The following is a 20,290-nucleotide window of genomic DNA, read 5'->3' as shown; positions in this document are numbered from 1 at the left end:
GTTTCATTTTTGTCTTTGTATCTTTGGATCATAACCCAATAGATTGTGTATATTGCATGCAGTATATTGCATACTCAGTAAATATATGTTGGTTGATCATTAGTTTGGGCCCTAGCACCAGCCAAGAGATATAATTAATAGCATCCTTTACCTATCTCTAACACAACCTCATTAAGATCAGTAGAATTATGAGCTTAAGCAATATTTTGTTGACCCAATTTGCACTTATGCAAGCTTTACTAGAGAAGATATTAGTACTATTTTCATATTTCTTGGAATTATATGTATCTATATGTATCCAATTTTATGAATGTATTTAAATTTATTGATTTATTTTGTTTTTTATGTCAACTTCATTTCCTTGTATATTCCCTAGTCCCCTCACTCCCAAAGAAGACCATCACATGTAACAAAGAAGTCAAAAGAGGAAAAAAGTTCACCAAAGCAAACCAGCACATCATACACAATGTTCCATACTCCTAGTTGGTCCCCATCTCTGCAAAGATGAAAGAGAGGTGCATCCTCACATTTCTTCTTTGCATTCAAACTTGGCCATTATACTTTCATGACATGCGATTTTAATGTTTTGTTGTTGTTGTTCTTTCCATTTCTATTATTTTATACATTTTCCTGGTTCTGCTTACTTCATCTTATCGTGGTTCATGAGTTTTTCCATGCTTCTCTGTATTTGTGTGATTAATCTTTTTCCTTTTCTGTTTTCTCTTTGATATTTGTGTTGAGAATCAGCACTTACTTAGCATAACACCTGGCATATAGCAGGCACTTAACACTTATTTACTGACTGACTACTATTCTGAACATCAGCAAACACAAGAATTTCTACAAGAACAGAAAAAGAGGATTACATATGATATGTAGCCCTCCACTGCCACCCCTCACCAACTTTTTTCCTTTAAATTATAAAATAAAAATTCAGTAAGTTGGTTCCAAAGTTGTTCTCCATTTTTCTTTTGTGCTTTTAAAAAAACTACTTCATTGATATTTTGTGCTTTTCTTTCATCCTCACCACATTCCTGCTCACCTTCCTTTTCTTTTTTAAAATTATATTATGCACACAAAAAAAACAAAATAAACCTTCCTTGTGATTAACATGCATAGTCAAGCAAAACAAATCTTCATATTGTCCATGAAAGATAATGTCTCATTCTGTACCTCTAGTCCATTATTTCTGTCTTAAGACATGGGAAGCATGTTTCATTTTAGTAATTTTCTATTAAATTCTTGTACCATAATTTGTTTAGACATTACATAATTGATGGGCACCTGCTGGTCCTTTACTCTTATTAAAAGTGCTGTTACAAATATTTTGGTGTATATGGAGCCTTTTTTCCCTATTACTGATCAACTTACTAATTGAACCTTTGATTCAAAAGATTTGAAAGGGACAATTTCAGAAAATCATGGGAAGACTTGTAACCGATCTGGAGTGCAGTAAACAGAACTTGAAGAAAAAAATTATTCAATATAAAAAAATGGATGACATTGAAATATTTAAGAACTTTGATCAATTTAGTGACCAAGTTCAGTTCCTAAGAATTGCTGATGAAGAATACTTTCCCTCTTACAGAGCAGTGGTGGAATTTGGTTTGTTGTGCTTGACTAACTGCCATCCCTTATTTAAGAATTCTGCCCCTTGCCCATGTTGTAAAAGGCAATTCTGTTCTAACTGTTTTAATTCTTTTTTGATTTTTAAAAAATGATGTGAGCATTTAGTAGTCATTAAACTCCTATATTTTTTTTAAATCAGAAATCAAAAGTTCTTGGGCTCATCAATAAATATTAATTGCTTTACAGAAAGCCATGATAGCTAAGATTCCAAGTTAATTTTGAGGTTTGTTTACAACAGCAATTTGTTGTTCCAATTGAATAAGTTAGCCAGTTTACTAGTCTTCTGTATCTTATATTTATGTTTTTTATACCCATTGGCCTGATAGCAGTAAATATGCCTTATTAAATCAAAGTTATTAATCATGCTAATGTTAATTGTTAAATTGGAGTTGGATATCTACAAGAAATGGTTGACCACTTAATGAAATTTCCCTCAAACTTTATTTTACCAGTGAAATATTATCTATTAAGTAGCAATTTGAAAGATTAATTTGTGGTTTGTTCAAGTATATAGCAACAAAGTAAGGGTGAGGAGGAAAAATAGAAGGTATTGTTTTGATAAACTATATTCATATATCTTTTTTATGTGGCAGTCATCAATTTTTTATTAAGTATCTGCTATATGTCAGGTAATGAGTTAAATGTTGCAGAAAGATACAGCCCTCCAAAAAAGTTGTAGTGAACCTTTTAGAGACTGAGTGCCCAAACTGCAACCCTCATGGTGCATGTGCTACCCACCGCCTTACCCCAGACAGTAGAGGGAGGAAGCACTCCTATTGGGCTACTGAGCAGAGGGAAGGGTCATATGAGAAATGTCTTCAGGTGCATGTGGAGGGAGGGAGGGAAGCAGCCCCCTCTGTTGTACTCTGGCATGTGTGCCATAGGTTCACCAACATAGCTCTAGAAGGTTACAGTCTCATTGGGGAAATAGCAAGCAAACAAATATACAGACAAGTCTTATAAAGGATAAAGAAGAAATAATTAACAAAGGCAAGGGACTGGAATTAATTGTAATTGAGAGAATTTTCCTGTAGAAGATGAGATTTTAGTTGAGAATTGAAAGAAGGCTAGGCAGAGATGAGGAGGAAAAACATTCTAGGTATGGGAACAGCCCAAGACAATACCCCAAGCCTAGAGTTGGAGTGTCTTAAGGAGCAGCAAAGAAGCCAGTGTCATGAATTGAACCTTAGATTGCAGGGAGTAAGGTATAAGAAGACTGGAAACGTAGGAGAGGGTTAGGTTATGAAGGTTTTGAAAGAAACAGAAAATTTTGTATTTGATTCTGGAGATGATGAAGAATCACTGGAATTTGTTGAGTCGAAGGGTGACTTGGTCAACATTAGGAAAATTAGTGACAGATAAGGGAGGGTGGCTTAGAGTAAGGAGAGACTTGAGGTACACAGATTCAACAGCAGGCAATTACAATAATCCAGGCATGAGATGATGATGGCTTCCACCAGAAGTATCAGAGGAGAGAAGGATGTGTATTTGGAGAGACATTGCAAAGGAAAAATCTTCAGAGCTTAGATTAGACATGAGAAGTGACAGATAGTGAGGAATAAAGGATGGTTCCTAGATTGAGGGCCTGAGATTCTGGAGATGATGGTACTCTTTTTAAGTTTTTTTTTTTAATTTAATTAAAATAATTTAGAATATTTTTCTATGGTTACATGATTCATGTCCTTTCTCTCCCCTTCTCCTACCCCCCCACCCCATAGCCAGCGAGTAATTTTGCTGGGTTTTATATGTATCATTGATCAAGATCTATTTCCATATTTTTAATATTTCCAAAAAGTAATCTTTTAGAGTCTATATCCCCAATCAAGATGATGGTACTCTTAATAGAAAGTTAGGAGGTGGGGAGGGTTTAGGAGAAAAGATAATGAATTCAATTTTAGACACAGCTTTACTGAGATGAATAGGTATGTAATTTTTACAATGATGCCAAATAAGGGCAAAGAATATTCCTAAAAAAAGTTGGAGATTACTGCTTTGAGAGGCACAGCTCTGTGTAACTGTGTAAATCAAGTTATAGAAATAATTCTCCAGGCTTTTCTTATTTTAACCTGTCCTTTGGTGACAGCTTAATCAATAATAGAAACTCTGTATTTCGTGGCTATATTTGTAAGCAGCTACTTCTCTTTTTCATTCAAACAACTGTATACATAGTATTGTAAAATTAGGGTTGCAAAAGATGTGCAGATAGGTATTATATAGCAAAGTGAGTAATAGCTTAGAGTTTTTAGAAAGCTATTTAAACAGTGATGCCTTTTTCTCTTTTTTTGAGAACCATAAGAAATGTTTCAATGAATTAAGTTTTCTACATGTTGAATTTGAAATGTCAGTGTAAAAGTGGCAACCTGAAATGTAGATCAGGAACTATTATTACCCCTCTATCTTCAACCTAGGTAATAAGGCATTTTCTGTTCTCCCTCACCCTCTCATTTTCCCTCTTCCTCTCTCTCCTTCATTTCTCCGTGTCTCTTGACACTTATCTATTTTTGGAGGAGGATTTGGTATGATTGCTTTTGTTTTATGGCTAGATTCCAAATGATATAGCAATAATATTGAAAAATTCCATGTGAAAAATGTTTCTCCCATGATTTTCAGGAAAATTAACTATATTTTAAAATATGGTATAAATCAACTGAATGCTGAGCATGGGGAAGTATAATATTACTGAAATCTTTTTTATGAATCACCTAAGGGATACTATATACATGTCATAAAAGATAAGAGATCTGAAAGTTTGTGAGGACTTCTGGAAGTTCTTTTATACCAAAGTAACCTTTCACTGGTTTGTTGTTTTTTATTGCCTTGTTGATAATGACTGGGCTTTGTAGATCCTCTCATCTTTCTTAAGATTCACCAAGTCTACATTTATGACATATGAATAAATGAATATTTAGTTATCAAGAGTCTAATTTTTTGCAAGTACAGTGGGAAATATGAGATGAAGCTTGAATATAAGCTTTTGTGTTTCTTTTCTCTGTCCTATACCTTTAATCTTTTCCTATTAGCCACTTTCTGTCAACATGGACTATGTGTGTATGTATCCCATTTCTTCTTCTGTTATCACCACAAGTACTGAAAAAGTCTTTTCTAGTTTCCACTTCCTTGCCACACACTCATTCTTTTTAAAAATTTTAAACTCTTACCTTCTGTCTTAGAATCAATTTAAAAAGAGTGGTAAAGACTAGGCAACTGGGATTAAATGACTTGCCCAGGGTCACACAGGTAGGAAGTATCTGAAGCCAGATTTTAACCCAGTTCCTCCTGGCTCCAGACTTGGCTCTCTATCCCACTGAGCCACCTACCTGCCCCTATTTCAACACTCATGATTGTTGTAGCATTTGATGACATTTGTTCAGGACAACAAGGAGTCAGACCTTGAGTTGTGTGATATAAAGTTAGATAGGCTGGATCTAGATTATGGAAGGCATCTACAATGTATTCAGAGAATTAGAAGGTACCATGGGGGAACATCTTAAAGTTCAGTCCTTTGTGAGAACCTCATGTGGAAATTGAGGTCTGGCAATTAATTTTTTAGTTAAATTACTTGTTCAAGGTCACATTATTTAGCAGAATTGCTCTTGAAAGGAAGGCAATGAAATTGAGCTGTAATGAAATGGGTAATAGTTGTCGAAGAAATCAGGCACTGTGTATTTTTAGTATGCCAGGTTCAAAGTGAATAGAGGGAAATATAAGCCAGAGTATCTGCCAATTTTAGGTTTTTGATCAGAGCTATGTTATCATGAAAACATAGTTTTTGGAATATGAATCTGGTATTGAGGTACAAGATTGATTGAAGGACAAATTAACTAGAAGAAAACATCAGAAAGGACAAATAGAAGATTGCTTTAGTAATTCTGATGTAAGGATTTGCATAGCCATTTGAGAGCTAATCCCCTTTTATTCTAAAATTTGTGGGGGAAACGTTTGGGGGAAGATTATGCAGTATATAATATTGAGGCAGCTAGGTGGCATAGTGGATGGAGCACTAGACTTGGAGTCATGAAGATTTGGTTTCAAAATTGGCTATAGCTCTATAACCTTGATCAAGTCAGTTAATCTCTGCCTTAGCTTCCTCTTGTGAAATGGGGATAATAATACTACCTATCTTCCAGGAGCCTCAAATGAGGTAGTATTTGTAATATACTTAATACAGTACCTTCCCTTTAAAATTAAAAAAAAAATTTTTTTTCCAAGTGATTCTTGACAGAGTTATTTATTTGGTTGGAGGTGAAGAGCATATAAAAGTTTAACTAATTCAGTATTTATAAACAAAATTTAAAAATCTTTAGCTCTTTCTTGTCCTTTGATATCTATGAACTAATAACTTTGATATCTTTGAACTAATAAAACTTGACCAAAATTGAAATGCCTTACATTTATTTACATTCTCGCTAATTAATGGATTTTGTTTCTTAGTCATAATGTTTACAATATAGTATGTGATGTGATAAAACCAACATTTATTCAATACCTTTAAAAAAGCTATGTTTATTGCTTCCACTCCACCTCCTCTCATCTTTCCAAAACCTCTTCCTCACTCAACTAAAACTTAATTGCTAAATCTGATGACCATTTTTCTGACTTCATCCTTCTGAAGCATTTGACTCCATTGACCACCCCTCTGATTTTATGAATATTCTTTTTTTCCTCTCAAAGATTTTCACTACATGGTTCTTATTTCTCCTTGTACCAAAGGTTATTGTAAGGTGTTTGGTACAGCCATGCTCCTTCTCTTTCTGGTAAGCAAAAACTCCTTAACAATTACAGTTCTCAAAACAGGAGTAGGTTGTTTTAGAAGATATTGTATTACTTCTCACCAGAAATCTTCAACCACATTCTTGTTGGGTATGTTGTAGGAGTGATTCTAGGTGACCAAGAAGTCCTTTTCAACACTTAAGTATGAATTCTATGACTGGATAAATAAGGTGTCATGAAAATCTCTCACCACTATGGAAGAGACTTGAGTTAAGTGAGACCTGACTTCAAATACTGCATTAGATATTTACTAGTTATAGTTATATATATTGAGGAAGTCACCTGCCTCTAAACCTCATCTTCCTTAAATAAAATGAGAATAATAATACATTTACTACTTACCTTACAGGATTATTGAAAAGATCAAATAAAAAACAGATATAAGAATCATTTTGCAAAGCCATAGTGCTTCAGAGTTGTTAGAGATGATATTATTGAGAGCATCAACTTCATTTTAGAAAGATAGCAAATTCATTGATTGATGTGTTTTAAAATTGGATTGCTCATATAATGTTCATATATTTTAATGAACTTTTATTCTTATCTTTCCAAATCCAGTCCCATCTCATATCTTTCTGAGTCTTAATGGCCTCAACTGGTTCATTATATAACAGAAAGCTTTATTTTAGTCATTAACATTTTTTTGAGGCTTTGAAAGGATTTTTTTGGAGCTAATAATTTGTCTAAGCAATGTCAGCCTTACCAATACATTTTTTTTTCTGTTGAAGAAAAAAAAGAATGCTTTTGAATTTCTTGAGTTGTAGATTTTAATAAATTTAACCATTTTAGAATAGGGAAAATCTAATATTTCTAACTCCCCCTGCTCTTTCCCTCCATAAGATGTTGGCCATTAGAGGGTCTGGTGTAGTGAAAAGAGTGCTGAATTTAAAGCCAGTGCTGGCAATTATCTGTATTTTGCCATTTAGTATCTTCTGGTATTAGAGATAATTTGTGAACAGTTAGCCTATTTAGAATCCTCTTCTGGCTACATCTATACCAAATTATTCAGATTAATTTCATATTATCATCTGCTGTCTCATCACTGTGGTCACTACCACCACCACCACCACCACCACCGCCATTACCACCACCATCATTATTTTTTGTTATTTACTATTAAGTTGAGGGACATTTATTTTGAAGATATAGAAATAATTATATATAAACATTATTCCCTAGTATCTTGGTGAGATATATATCCTCCTATCAATTATTTCTTTATGATAAGACTACTTCACTGGTAAGTTATAGGAATGCTATGAACCTAGTATATTATCAGGAAAGTATTTAAAAGTGCCTTTCCTACTATCCTTGTGGACATGATGAAGTGATGTGGGCAAATTGATACTACTGTTATATGTTTGGATTACTGAGCTCAAAATAAATATTTAGGGCTGTCAGTGGATGATAAGCTCAATACAAGTACCAGATAAAAGATAAATATATTACATGATCTTAAATGGTAGTTTTGGCTGCCCCATTTTAGGCTTGACATTGACAAATTGTCACATGGCCAGAAGAAACTGATCAGGATGATAAGTAGATCACACAATCATAGGATTTTAGAGTTGTCAGGTATGTCAACACTAATCTTGTGCAGCCTTTCTTTGTATCCCCACTGTTTAGCACAATGGCTGGCATATTAGAGGTCTTAAAAAATACTCATTACTTGATAGAAGTTTCTTCTACAACCCATTGTTTCCACTTATATACACTTTCTTTCAGCTGTCCATTTCTTCACTCATATTGATACCACCTTAGTTCAAGTTATCATCTCTGGTCAACACTTATAAATTCAATTGACTCTTCTTTTTTCTCTCCATTCTATAAAATATTAACTTTTTAGTCAGTCATTCAGCCAGTAAACATTTATTAAGTGCCTGATATGTGCCAGGCACTGTGCTATGCTCTGGGAATACAAATCAAACCAAAGCTAGTCAAAGAACTTAGAACCTAATTGCGAAAACAACACACACAAAAGGAAGCTGGAAAGGTAGGTGGAAAGTAGCAGAAATAGCATGATATCTCTAAAGCATTGTAGATGGTGGGAAATGAGGAGGAGAAGACTTTAAACAGTGACTCTGGAGTCCTTGGCCAGAGGATGTTAATGAGATGTGAATATCAGGCAGCTTCAAGTCTTTTTTTTTATTTTAATTTTTTTATTATAAACCCTTACCTTCTGTCTTGGAATCAATACTGTACATTGGTTCCAGGGAAGAAGAGTGTTATGGGTTAGGCAATGGGGGTTAAGTGACTTGCCCAGGGTCACATACCTGGGAAGTGTCTGAGGCCAGATTTGAACCTAGGACCTCCTGTCTCTAGATCTGGCTCTCAATCCACTGAGCTACCCAGCTGCTCCCAGATTCAAGTCTTGTAGCATAATAAGATTTCTCAGTTATGAGTTTCCTGGAGAAGGTAGGCCTGACAGAGAGGGCCAAAGGAGTCCAAAAGCAATGTAGCTGGTGGGAAATGGGGAAAGCATCCTTAGCCTGGCATTTAAGTATCTTAGACCCTCTCATATAAACACTAATTGAAAGATTTGGGGATGTAGAGCCTAGAGAGAGGTCTTAAGGTAAATGATTGCTAAATAACTTGGGTTGGAATGTTACCTTCAACACTTAAATTTGTGTAATTATAGGAAAATTTAAAAAATTGAGTCTCAGTTTCTTCATCTGTAGAATGAGCATCATAATACTTATCATACTCTTTATCTCAGTAAATTAATTGAGAGAAACTCCCCAAAATGTTCAATAATTGCTTATTTAATAGCATCACTAGACCTCCTAATATAAGGACTTTAAAGAAAAACAATCATTTAGATATACAAATTCTGATACATTTTCTTGAAAAAGTCTCATTTATTCAATTACACATCATATCTATATATCAGTTAACATCAATAAGTACAGCACCTACTGTGTACAGACACTGTGAGGTGCTGGGGATACAGATACAATGGATGAAATACTTTATTCTCAAGAAGCTTACATCTTAACAGGTGAGGCAAGTAGAGATATAAATATATATGAGTAATACGAATAAATATAATATGTTTAATGACAAGATAGTGTAGGAAAAGAGCATAAAGCAATTGGAAGGACAAGTGAACTGTATCTTGAAAGGAAAATAGGTATTCCTTGCACATGGAAGCAAGGAGGGAGGGCTTTCTAGACATGGAGAATGGCCTTCAATACAAAATTGTGGAGAGGGGAAATGGAGTCTTGTCTATGAAGAACAGAGAAAAGGCAAGTTTAGCCTGGATTGCAGTGTGAGAGGGGGAGGAGGTTGGGACCAGTTTCTGAAGGACTTCAAAAACTAAGCAGAGGAGTTTATATTTGGTACTAGATGCAAGAGTCACTATAATTTATTGAATAGGGGAGTGTCATTGTCAGATCTTCCTTTAAGTAAGATCTCTTTGGAAGATGGGCTAGAGTAGGGGGAGTTTTGAAGCAGTTTTAATAACTAAGCAAGAGATAAAATTGAAACAAATTGATAGCTCTGTGAGTATAGGGAAAAGTCTCAGATTTGGAGGTAGGCACAGCAAGATTTACCAATTTATTGGATATTTAGATAATGGAGAGTGAGGAGTTAGGATTAGCGCCAAAGTGGCAAACCTGGAAGTTTGGAAGAATGGTTTTTCTTTCCCCAGGAATATGGAAATTTGGAAGAGTTGTGGAAGGCGAAAGGAAAAGAGACAATGTTCGGTTAACAACACTGAGTTTGAGATTTCTTCAGGACATTCATTTTGAAATGTCATTTTTTGATATAGGTTTGAGGAACTAGAACTGGAGATATAGATCTTAGCAAAATTATAATATTTACCACAGAATCTGGCAAATAATAAATGTATAATATATATTTATTGACTGACATCTTTGAGTCAGTAGCATAGTTGATAATTGAACTTGTGGAAGCTGAAAGTGCAGAGAGAAAAGAGAAAAGTCCCAGGACAAAGCCTTGGGAAATACTAAAAAATTAGGGGTCATGATGCTAATAGAAAAATCAGAGAGAGCATTAGAGAAACCTAGAGAGAAGAGAGTATCTAAGAGGAAAAAGTAGTCATTATTATCACATGATGCAATATCTGTTGGTAAAAAAAAAAAAAGATCTGAGAAAAGTCCATCAAATTAGGCAATTAAGAGATCATATTTAACTATTAAGAGAACTATGTCAGATATGATGAAATTGGAGACTGAATTGCAAAGGGTTGAGAATTAAGAGAAGTTAAGGCAGTGGATTTTAACAGTCTTATTAAAAAAATAGGAATTTTACTGACAAAGGAAGTGATATATAATGATAGTTTGAGGTAATAATAGAATCTTATGGAAGATTTTTTTTTTAAAGATGGAAGACATTTAAGTTATATTTGATGGCAGTAAGTGTAAAGATGAATTTAGAGTTGTGACTTTAAATCTAGATTTAAATGGTTGCCAAATGAAATTCCCACGTCAGTCTGGAAATTTATGGTAATTTAATTAATATAAAGGGAAGGAACTTAAAGAGAAGAGAGGAGAGGAAAACGAGTTAATTTAAACTGCTCCAGCTCAGGCTGAGCCAGGCAGGAGTTAAAGGCCTTGGCCAAAGGGGCCTCCCTGAGCCCAAGGGAAAAGGAAGTCAGTCTTATCACTCACCATGAGATGATGTAAAGGAAGCTGTCTGAGTGAGCTCCTCCAGGCTGAGTTCCAAGATCGAACTGGTGCCCAGGCTGCTCACAGGAAGTGATCAGCCAGATCCAACGTTCCAGGGAAAGAGTTTTTGAGAGACCAAAAAATCCGAAATATGACCTTTCATCCTTGTGTCTCCACCTCTAAATTTTCACATCTACCAATCACATCCAAGGCTTTCTCCAGGACTGCCCATGCTTTTAGTACTCACCTTCTTTGTTTAGTTTATATCTTTTGAGCTACTTCACACTTCTTTGTTAAGTTCACCTTTTGTTAGTTACTTGACCTTTTTGTGATTAATTTAACCTTTATAGTTACTTAACATCTTTTTGTATTAAGATCTAAAAATAGACTTAACTTAAAGTTCTAGCTTCACTATAAGGAGAGAACTAAGTAGCTTCATTGTTCAGTTAGGAGATTACAACTTTATCTTCCCCTAAAGTATGTCTAAGTAGAGTGGAGTAGTGTAAAGCACTACAAGACATTCCTGATTCTGTTAAAGAGAGTGTCTTCATTGTTACAATCTGGAGATAGCTAAATCAAGTCTTCTAAAGTATGGTCTGAGTAGGGTGGAGTAGTTTTAAAATTCACAACCCCCCTGAGACCTGAGGAAGACTAGTCTCTCTGATGGGTCTTGTAAACATACCAGCTATGAAATTACAATAGTTAGGGAAGAATAGAAAAGAGAGAAAGCAAAACCAATGTTTTGCTAGGCACATTGACAAAAAAGCCAAATTAGGGGCAGTCCCCTTTGGCATAAAAGTGTACGTACATGTTCAATTAAACTTCCGTTCAATCAACCACATCCAAAGTTCATTCTTGATCTTCTTGATGTAGTGTAGGTTTTCTGACATCTTTCTGCAACAGTTCATTCTCTGGATTTAGGACTTAGCAAGCTTCTTCCTTGAAGATCTTTTCTCAAACAAAATTTCAAAATCTTGGATTTTTATTAAAATAAAATCCCCCCCTGAAGTGGGTGTTAAAAAACATCCAGTTCAGCTCAGAATGCAATGTTGAGTTATGGGGTTGTATGAGTTAATTATCAAAAAAAGAGAAAAACAACCAAAAACATAAAGAAAGGAAAAAAATGGGAAAAAAAAGAAACAAAATTCAAAATAGGTCCTTATTTGAGTTTAATAAATTTCTAACAGGCCCTTATATAGGTCCAATTTAAAGTTATTTCTATTCCACAAGTCTGTAGGACAGAATGCAGAAATATTTCACTTACCCATTTGGAACCAAGACAACAGGAAGTTTCCATAATATAAGAAAGAAAAAAAAACCTAGAATTTTATTTTTGATAGGGAAGTGTCATTCCCTGGTCTGATTTTTTTGTCATTCTCAGGGATATAGGGAGTCAGGATGATAGTCAAACTTTGGTATTTGTCTGAGTACTTCACAAAGAGTGTAGATACAAGGAAGTCCTACGACTTAACTTATGTCAAGCGGTACAACCTCGAGTCTCACACTAATTTTTCCAAGTGTGTTCTTTTTGGCACTATTCTGGTTAAGTCTGTGCTCCTTGTTTTTTATCCCATTTCCTAGAATCAGACAAACTTTAATCACAGTCCCATAACATTTTATCAATAAATGGAAGGTTCCCACAGTTTAAAGCTTTTGGGTATGCATTGATATTATAGCAAATATATATATATATCTATATCTATGTAATATATATATATATATAACTAATATTACTGCAGAAAAAATAATATTAATTGTATGTACTTTTAGTATAAAAATGAGAAAAAAGGGAAAAAATCAAATATTCTAATCAAAATAAAAGAAAAGCAATAATAAAAATAAGGGGGGAAAATCAGGAATTCACTGTGTTCCTGAAAACAGTATCCACTTGTCTATGTATTATTATCTCCAGTGCATGTGATAGGATGCAGTCAATCAGTCTCAACAGAAGATGCTCTCTTTACATGTGAGCAATGAATCCAAGAGTCCTTCTCTCCAATCTTTATAGATTTTGGAGTAGTTAAGAATATTTGGAATGACTCTTCCCAGGAAGGCTGAGTTGCTCCAGTATGCTGGAAATTCTTAATATGCACTTGTCTCCTGGGTTCAGGTCATGATGAGAAAAGTCTAGTGGTCTGGCTTGTACTGCAGCTCCGAATTCATGGAGTTCACATAGTTTGCACTGTAATTCCTGTATATAGGAAGCGATAGTAGCATCTCCCCCTAATAGTGATGTATATGCAGAGGAGAAAGGCCTAGCCTGTATAGGTGGATGTCCAAAAAGTGTCTCAAATAGTGAGATGTATAAGTCTCCTCTAGGCCTGCTTCTAAGATAAAATAGGACCAGAGGGAGAATGTCAGGCCATTTTAAATGGGTCTCAGTGCACAATTTGCAAATTAAGTTCTTTGTTCATCCTTTCAACTTGGCCTGAGCTCTGGGAATGATATAGAACATGGAATTTGGGAGTTATCCCCAAGGAAGAATATAGCTGATTTAGGACAGAATCAGAAAAATTACTTCCTCTATCTGAATCAATATGTGCTGGCAGGCCAAAGCGAGGAATAATTTCTTTTAAAAGCACCTTAGCAACAAAAGCTGCTGTGACTTGGGTCGCAGGAAATGCTTCCAGCCTTCTGGTCAGTTGATCTACTATGACTAGACAAAATTTATAATGTCCAGCCTTTGACATTGTTATGAAATCTATCTGTCGGTGCTCAAAAGGTATGTACGCCAGAGGACGCCCACCAAAGAAAAAGGCATGTTGGTTATATGCTTTGTAGGTAGGGCAGGCTGTACATACTTTAGAGTCTATAGTGGTTATCCCAGGGGCTATCCATACTCTCTTAACAAATCCATGATTCACTGGGTGCCAAAGTGACCATTTTTATAAAAAGATTGACAAATTTGGGGATAGCAACTTCTAGGGAGTAGGTGTTTTCCTTCAGATGACACCCATACTCCATTAATCTGTGTTACTTTGAATTTTTGCTTCCATTTTTCCATTTTCTTTTCATTATAGGAAAATGATAAATTTAAGTTATCAGTGGTTGTTAATGTTAAAATTAATTCAGGCCCTTCTATGGCTGCTAGCTTTGCAGCGGCATCTGCTCGATCATTTCCCCTAGAGACAAGGCCAGTGCCACCTGTATGGGCAGAGCAATGAACTACAGCTAGGGCTTCAGGCAGCTGGAGAGCAGAAAGAACTTCATTAATAATTTCTGCATTAGCTATAGATTTTCCAGCTGAGGTTAAAATTCCTCTCTGGAGCCATGGCATCCCAACTGAGTGACGAAAGCCAAAAGCATATCTAGAATCTGTATAAATTGTTGCCTTTTTATCCTTGGCAATTATATAAGCTTGTTTTAGAGCTATGAGTTCTGCCCCTTGAGCGCTAATGTTAGATGGTAGTGAAGCTGACCACCCAGTGGCAATTCTGTGACTACAGCAGCTCTAATGTAACATATGCCATCCCTCATAAAAGAGGAACCATCAGTAAATAAGACCAGATCTGGATTGTCTAAGGGAGTGTCCAAGAGATTATCTTGAGGCGTTTCTTCCATGGATGCTAGGGTTTCACAGTTGTGTAAAAGTTCTCCTGAAGTTTGTAAATCTGGAAGCAAGGCGGCAGGGTTAAGGGTTGTAAAATGTTTTAACATAATTTTTTCGCTGTTTAACAAGGTTATTTCATACCTTGTAATTCGCTGATTCAAGAATGCCTGTGTTCTATGCCTTAGTAGTAGTGCTTCTACCTCATGTGGACACATAACTGTTAATGGGCATCCTAATACTAGCTCAACAGTTTTTGTCACTAGTAAAGCTGTAGCAGCTACTCCTCTAAGCCAGGTGGTGCTCCTGATGCTACTGGGTCCAGTTGGGCAGAATAATAAGCAATTGGGTACTGATAAGGCCCCAAACTCTGAGTTAAAACAACTGAAGCTACCCCTCTTTGCTCATGTACAAAGTAAATGGCTTGTTGTAATTTGGAATGCCTAGAGCGGGGGCAGACACGATAGCCTTTTTAAGATCTGATAGAGCTGACAAGTGTTCAGGCTCTAATTTGAGCTGTTCAGGGTCCAAATCCCTTGTTAGTGCTATAAGGGGTTTAGTAATTTTCCCAAAGCAATGAATCAATTGTCTACAAAATTCTGTTGCTCCTAATATTGCTTTCAACTGTTTCTTAGTTGTAGGAGCACTTAAATTTTGAATATTTTCAATTCGTTTTGGAGAAATAGAGCAGGCATTCTCAGTCAGGATGAATCGCAAATATTCTACTTTAGGGAGACACCACTGAACTTTTATCCTTCAAGATCTTATGTCCTCTTTTGTGCAATTTTTTTTGCAATTTTGTGCAATTCCAAAACAAGGTTTTTACTATCTTCCTGACATGCTTCTGCATCAGTTGAAGCCAAGAGTAGATCATCTACATATTTGATTAATTTGTTATTTTGAAATGTTATATTATCTGTGTCTTGGCTCAAAATTTGTGCAAATAAACTTGGGCTTTCCACGAACCCTTGTGGGAGGCTACTCCACATATTTTAGAGCCCTTCCAGGTGAAAGCAAAGATATGCCTGGAGTTCTCATGTATGGGTATTGAAAAGAAGGTTGAGCACAAGTCTACTACTGTAAAGTATGTAGCTATGCTAAGAATAGAAGAAATAATTATATGTATGTTAGAAAGTATGGAGCGTTTCTTTATAACATGGTTGCTCACAGCCCTCAGATCCTGTACGAATCTGTAGAGGTGCTTGCCATTGGGCCCCCTTTTTGTTTCTTTTAAATGGGCAGGATGGGCATGTTGTATTCAGATTTACAAGGGATTATTATTCCCTGGTCAATTGATGAGTTTATTCCTGGGGTAATACCTTCAACTGCCACTTTTGAGAGGGGATACTGAGGAATGGAAGAAGGTGGGCTAGATTTACTTTTTATCTGCACAGGAACAGCCGACTTAAGTAAGCCTACAAGAAGATTTAGTCCGAAGAGACTCTTGTATATCTGCAGGTATTACAAAAGTGGGATGCTCTTTCCCCTTCTGACTCTGAGAGAATTACACTGAGTAAATTTAAAGATTCCTCCGGTACTTTCAATGATAAGGAACCATCTGGGGAGCAAGTTATTGTGCCTCTGAGTTTGCATAGAAGGTCCCTTCCCAGCAAATTTAAAGGGGTGTCGGGTATCAAAAGGAAGGAATTAGTAGACACTCAGACTACAGTTGTCTGAATTTACAGTCTAATGATGAAAGGTGGGAGGAGATATAGAATGATTGGAGAAGGACCACTGTCAGGACCTGGCGGAAAAAGTGGGGAATGATGTCAAGGGGTTTTTAGATAAATATTTTATATGTCAATAGAGGTTTCGAAAAATACTAGACAATAATCTTTTCTTTCTATTTTTTTACCTGATAAAATAATTCTTGGTTCATTCAGAAAGAAAAAAAAAAGATGAGAATGCCTAAATGGCACACTTTCATTCTTTTTCTTTTTCTTTTTAAAGAAAAAATGGAATGGCCAATTTTGTTTTATATCTGAGTAAATCTTCAAGTGTAAGAAATACACTTATTTGTTATCATGACATTTAATGAAATTCTGCATATCAACATCACTATTTGAGTTTTTTTTTTATCTTAAAGCCATTTTCAAAGGAATCAAGTAATATTTGTGTACACATATATGCCATTTCCTTTTAAGGAAGAAATATATAAATCTGCAAGACAATATAACTGACATTTTTTTCCTTTCTCCATTTTCTCCTTCACCTCTCCTCACATATCATTCTCTTTCACTCTCTTTCTCTCTCTCTCTCCTCTCCCCCTCCCTGCCTTCTTCCCTCCTTCCCCCCCCCCGCCCACCCTTCTCTCTCTCTCTCTCTAGATGTAACAAATTTTTAATGTCTGTGTTTGTGTGTATATTTTGGATATTTTCACTTATTTTAGACTAGTTAGTATTTCTAAAAATTTGGTCAATTATGATCGAAACTTGTGCTATGCTAGTGCAAATATAGTTAGAAATGAATTATGTAATTGAAAAGGTACCCTTGAGGATGGTTTATTAGATGAGGTCATAAACATGTAGTGACTTCTTTCCCCCCCTTTTTTTCTTAGATCCTCTGTCAATGGGTCCTCAAAAAGCTTTGGAAACCATTGGTGCAAATTTACAAAAGCAATATGAAAATTGGCAGCCAAGGGTAAGCTTTGTTTTTTTGTTCTTTCATTTTCTCAGTATTTGGATTTTAATAGCCTAATACGTTTAATCTAAATTAGATTTATATTTACTAAACAGATAATAATTTATTATTTTGGACCTCTTTTACAACTGTTACAAAGATGTGGTCACTTATAGTTATTAATGTTAAAACTAGATTTTCACTGGGCTCTTTTCTTATGTCTTAATAATCACAACCATCCTGGTTGTTTAACTTGTTTTTGACCAGGTTATGTTACTCATTACACTGATACATTTTCCTACTAAACTCTTAAGATTTTCCATAGAGAAGCTTTTCTTTAGTGGTCTGTGTTTCCCCTAAATTATTGTTGCATCTTTCCATAGGGAAGGCACTTTTTGATATTTTCTGTAGTCTCAGGCAACTAAATTACTCTTATCATTTGCGTTATTTTTTTTCCAAACAATTTTTGGGGGGAGGTAAGAAATGTCTGATGTATAGTTTACACCTTTCTCTTTGGTTCAAAGGGAAAATTTTTTTTGAGGAGTTCATTTATTAATTACCATATTTTCTATGGTTTATGGTATTTGTGTTCTTTTAGATCAATGTTAGGAAATATGATACTTCTCTCATGTTATCTTTAGGATCTTAAATTCTTTGCAAGAAACTAGAAGCCTGTCCCCCTCATCTAATCTTTCTCATTAGCTGGTTTAAAGATTTGATGGAAAATTTCAAAGCTTTAGGCTTTATGGATGTACTATTATATTTAGCAGTACCTTCACATATTTATGATCAGAGCATCTTAGCTCTTTTGAAGGAACCTTAGCAGTTTTCATTTTAAAGTGAGAAAGTTCAGGTCAGGGGAATGAAGTGATTCACTCCAGTTTACAAGAGAAGTTAAGGGCAAATCCAACCAGAAACCCATTTTCCTGAGCCCAATTTTAGTGGTTTGTTTTTTTACCACACTTAGCATTATAACTGTTTCCAATGAGAATTTATAAAAAAAGCAATTTAAGCAACCAATATGTATATGACTTTTGTGACATTTGCTGCATGTCACTGATGAAGGTTCTCTGCTTTCTCTTGCCCTATGATTCTTTAGGGGAATAGCTGTTTACAGAACAGTTTACAAATCTGTCTGCTTCAGATTTTGATTAATTTGTTAGTATGTCCTACATTTTAGGAAATACTCTTCGTATTTTATTTACTGCCAAGGAAAGTGCTGTCAGGGATTTGACCTTTTTTCTCTGCACAATGCTCTTAAGTCTTTTCTGCTATTGCTCAAAGGTGATAATATATAGACCATTTGGTTAGGATGTGTTCCCATATCTCTTGTATTTTGCATTTGTATCATTTGCTAAAGTCAATAATAATGGATTTTAGCTTTTCTGAAAGCAGTTTTCTGCCCCTTTTGAGTACTCATTGTTTGGTCTGAACATATATGTCTCATAAAAATCCAAGATCATGTTTAATGTATTTGTCTAAACTATGGTATTCTTTTAACAGTTGGAGTGAACAATGTGGGGGTGTACAGAGTGAAGTGACTAGAAGAAAAATTTTAACGAATTATTTCTCTAGGAATAGGAAAATCTATTATCATCAATGGAGTGTGGTTTCTTTGAGAACTTTTAAGGTACAATATGATTTCAAGTGTGGTTAAAAAGTGTATGAGGAAGAGTGGGGTTAGACAAACATTTTAAGTCTAAAAACATCACTGGTCTTGTCTATACACAGGCAAAATGATAATAATGAAGACTTCAGTTTATTTGTTTTTATTTTATTTTTTATAATTGTTACCTTCTATCTTAGAATCAGTACTCTGTATTGGTCCCAAGGCAGATGAGTGGTAAGGGATGGGTAATGGGGATTTATGTCTTGTCCAGGGTCACACAATTGGGAAGTATCTATGAGGCAGGACCACCCATTTCTAGGTTTAACTCTCAATTCACTGAGCCTGCTAGCTGCCCCCATGAGGGTAGTTTAACATTTATAGTTATACTTAAAGAAGTACCTCAACAATCAGGCACATTTTATTCGTTTGCATCTTATTTTGTAATTTTGGAAAATTTCTGTAAACATCAATGCTATAGTTGTTTACCCTGAAAAAAACCTTCAAAAAATTTTTTTAAACCATGAATTTAGATATGATTATGTACTTTATAGAATGATTTTCAACTGTTTTAATGACATTTTAATTACTATTTTTATAGGAAAATACAATCAATTGTTATATTTTTGTTTAAAATTCTTTTATTCTTTAGGCTCTTCATGAGGTGATAAAAGTTGATAAAATGCTATAGATTTAACATTAATTTAATCAGATGAGTAAATAAACAAGTGTGTTTATGTTGATGAAGAGCCATCTAAACAAGAAATTGCATCCTTTCTTAGAATGCTATTTGGAGAGTAAATTTGTTCGATAGCAACAAGGAAAGCTCTTATAAAAGAAACAGTTTTAAATTGGTGACACTTTAGAGATCATGAAGACAGAAAGATATTGAAATAATGGTAAGAATTTACAGTATGTACAAAAAAACGAATATTTTAGGATAATGAATCTACACATTAACTATTAAATATTCACATGGACAGTAGAGATTTCAGGAGGTTATTAAATTGTTCTTAGGTAAAAAAACAAAACAAAAGAAAAAACAGAACACAGAAACCCAACAAACCAAACTATCTTTGTGCAAGAACCCATTTTATACTCTGGGGTATAGAGTACAATAATGGGAAAAAAAAGTATTAGTACAGAAGTAGCATGTACAATGTCAATTAATAATGAGCAGTCTGAAGTCTGTTTTGTGGAAAGCTTGGTATTGAATTTAGGAACAAGTACATATGCAACAGAGTACAGTTTTTTACCTTCATTAGAAAACTATATCAGTGAACATATTACATTTTTTGCAGGAAACTCATGATCATTAGATTTGTTTTCAGATATTATAAAATACTTAAAATGTTTCTCCTTCAAAATATAGTAGTTGTCTTTCATTAAAAAAAAGTTGACAATAATTAATGCTTTATGATTCTTCTGACTGTCTCATGACTAAAGCTGTGTTAGACTAGCAATTCCCCTATGTTAATAGCCAAACACCTC

The 20,290-nt window shown here is 34.8% G+C and overlaps 1 protein-coding gene across 2 annotated transcripts in view; it reads left to right on the top strand.

Moving 5' to 3' along the window:
* The window catches only part of RPTOR (regulatory associated protein of MTOR complex 1), a 569,750-nt gene that overhangs the window by 115,617 nt on the left and 433,843 nt on the right, over positions 1-20,290 (top strand). The window contains exons 2-3 of one of the 2 annotated variants that reach the window (XM_056817369.1): positions 377-515; positions 17,132-17,214. In XM_056817369.1, the coding sequence (XP_056673347.1) occupies positions 17,143-17,214 (72 nt within the window). In that variant the 5' untranslated portion in view covers positions 377-515; positions 17,132-17,142. The remainder of the gene's footprint in view (positions 1-376; positions 516-17,131; positions 17,215-20,290) is intronic. The other variant, XM_056817367.1, reaches the window with a different exon arrangement.

The sequence above is a fragment of the Monodelphis domestica genome, chromosome 2, assembly GCF_027887165.1.
Source record: "Monodelphis domestica isolate mMonDom1 chromosome 2, mMonDom1.pri, whole genome shotgun sequence".
In the NCBI taxonomy this organism is placed as follows: Eukaryota; Metazoa; Chordata; class Mammalia; order Didelphimorphia; family Didelphidae; genus Monodelphis; species Monodelphis domestica.
This window is presented reverse-complemented; position numbering and strand designations above follow the sequence as displayed.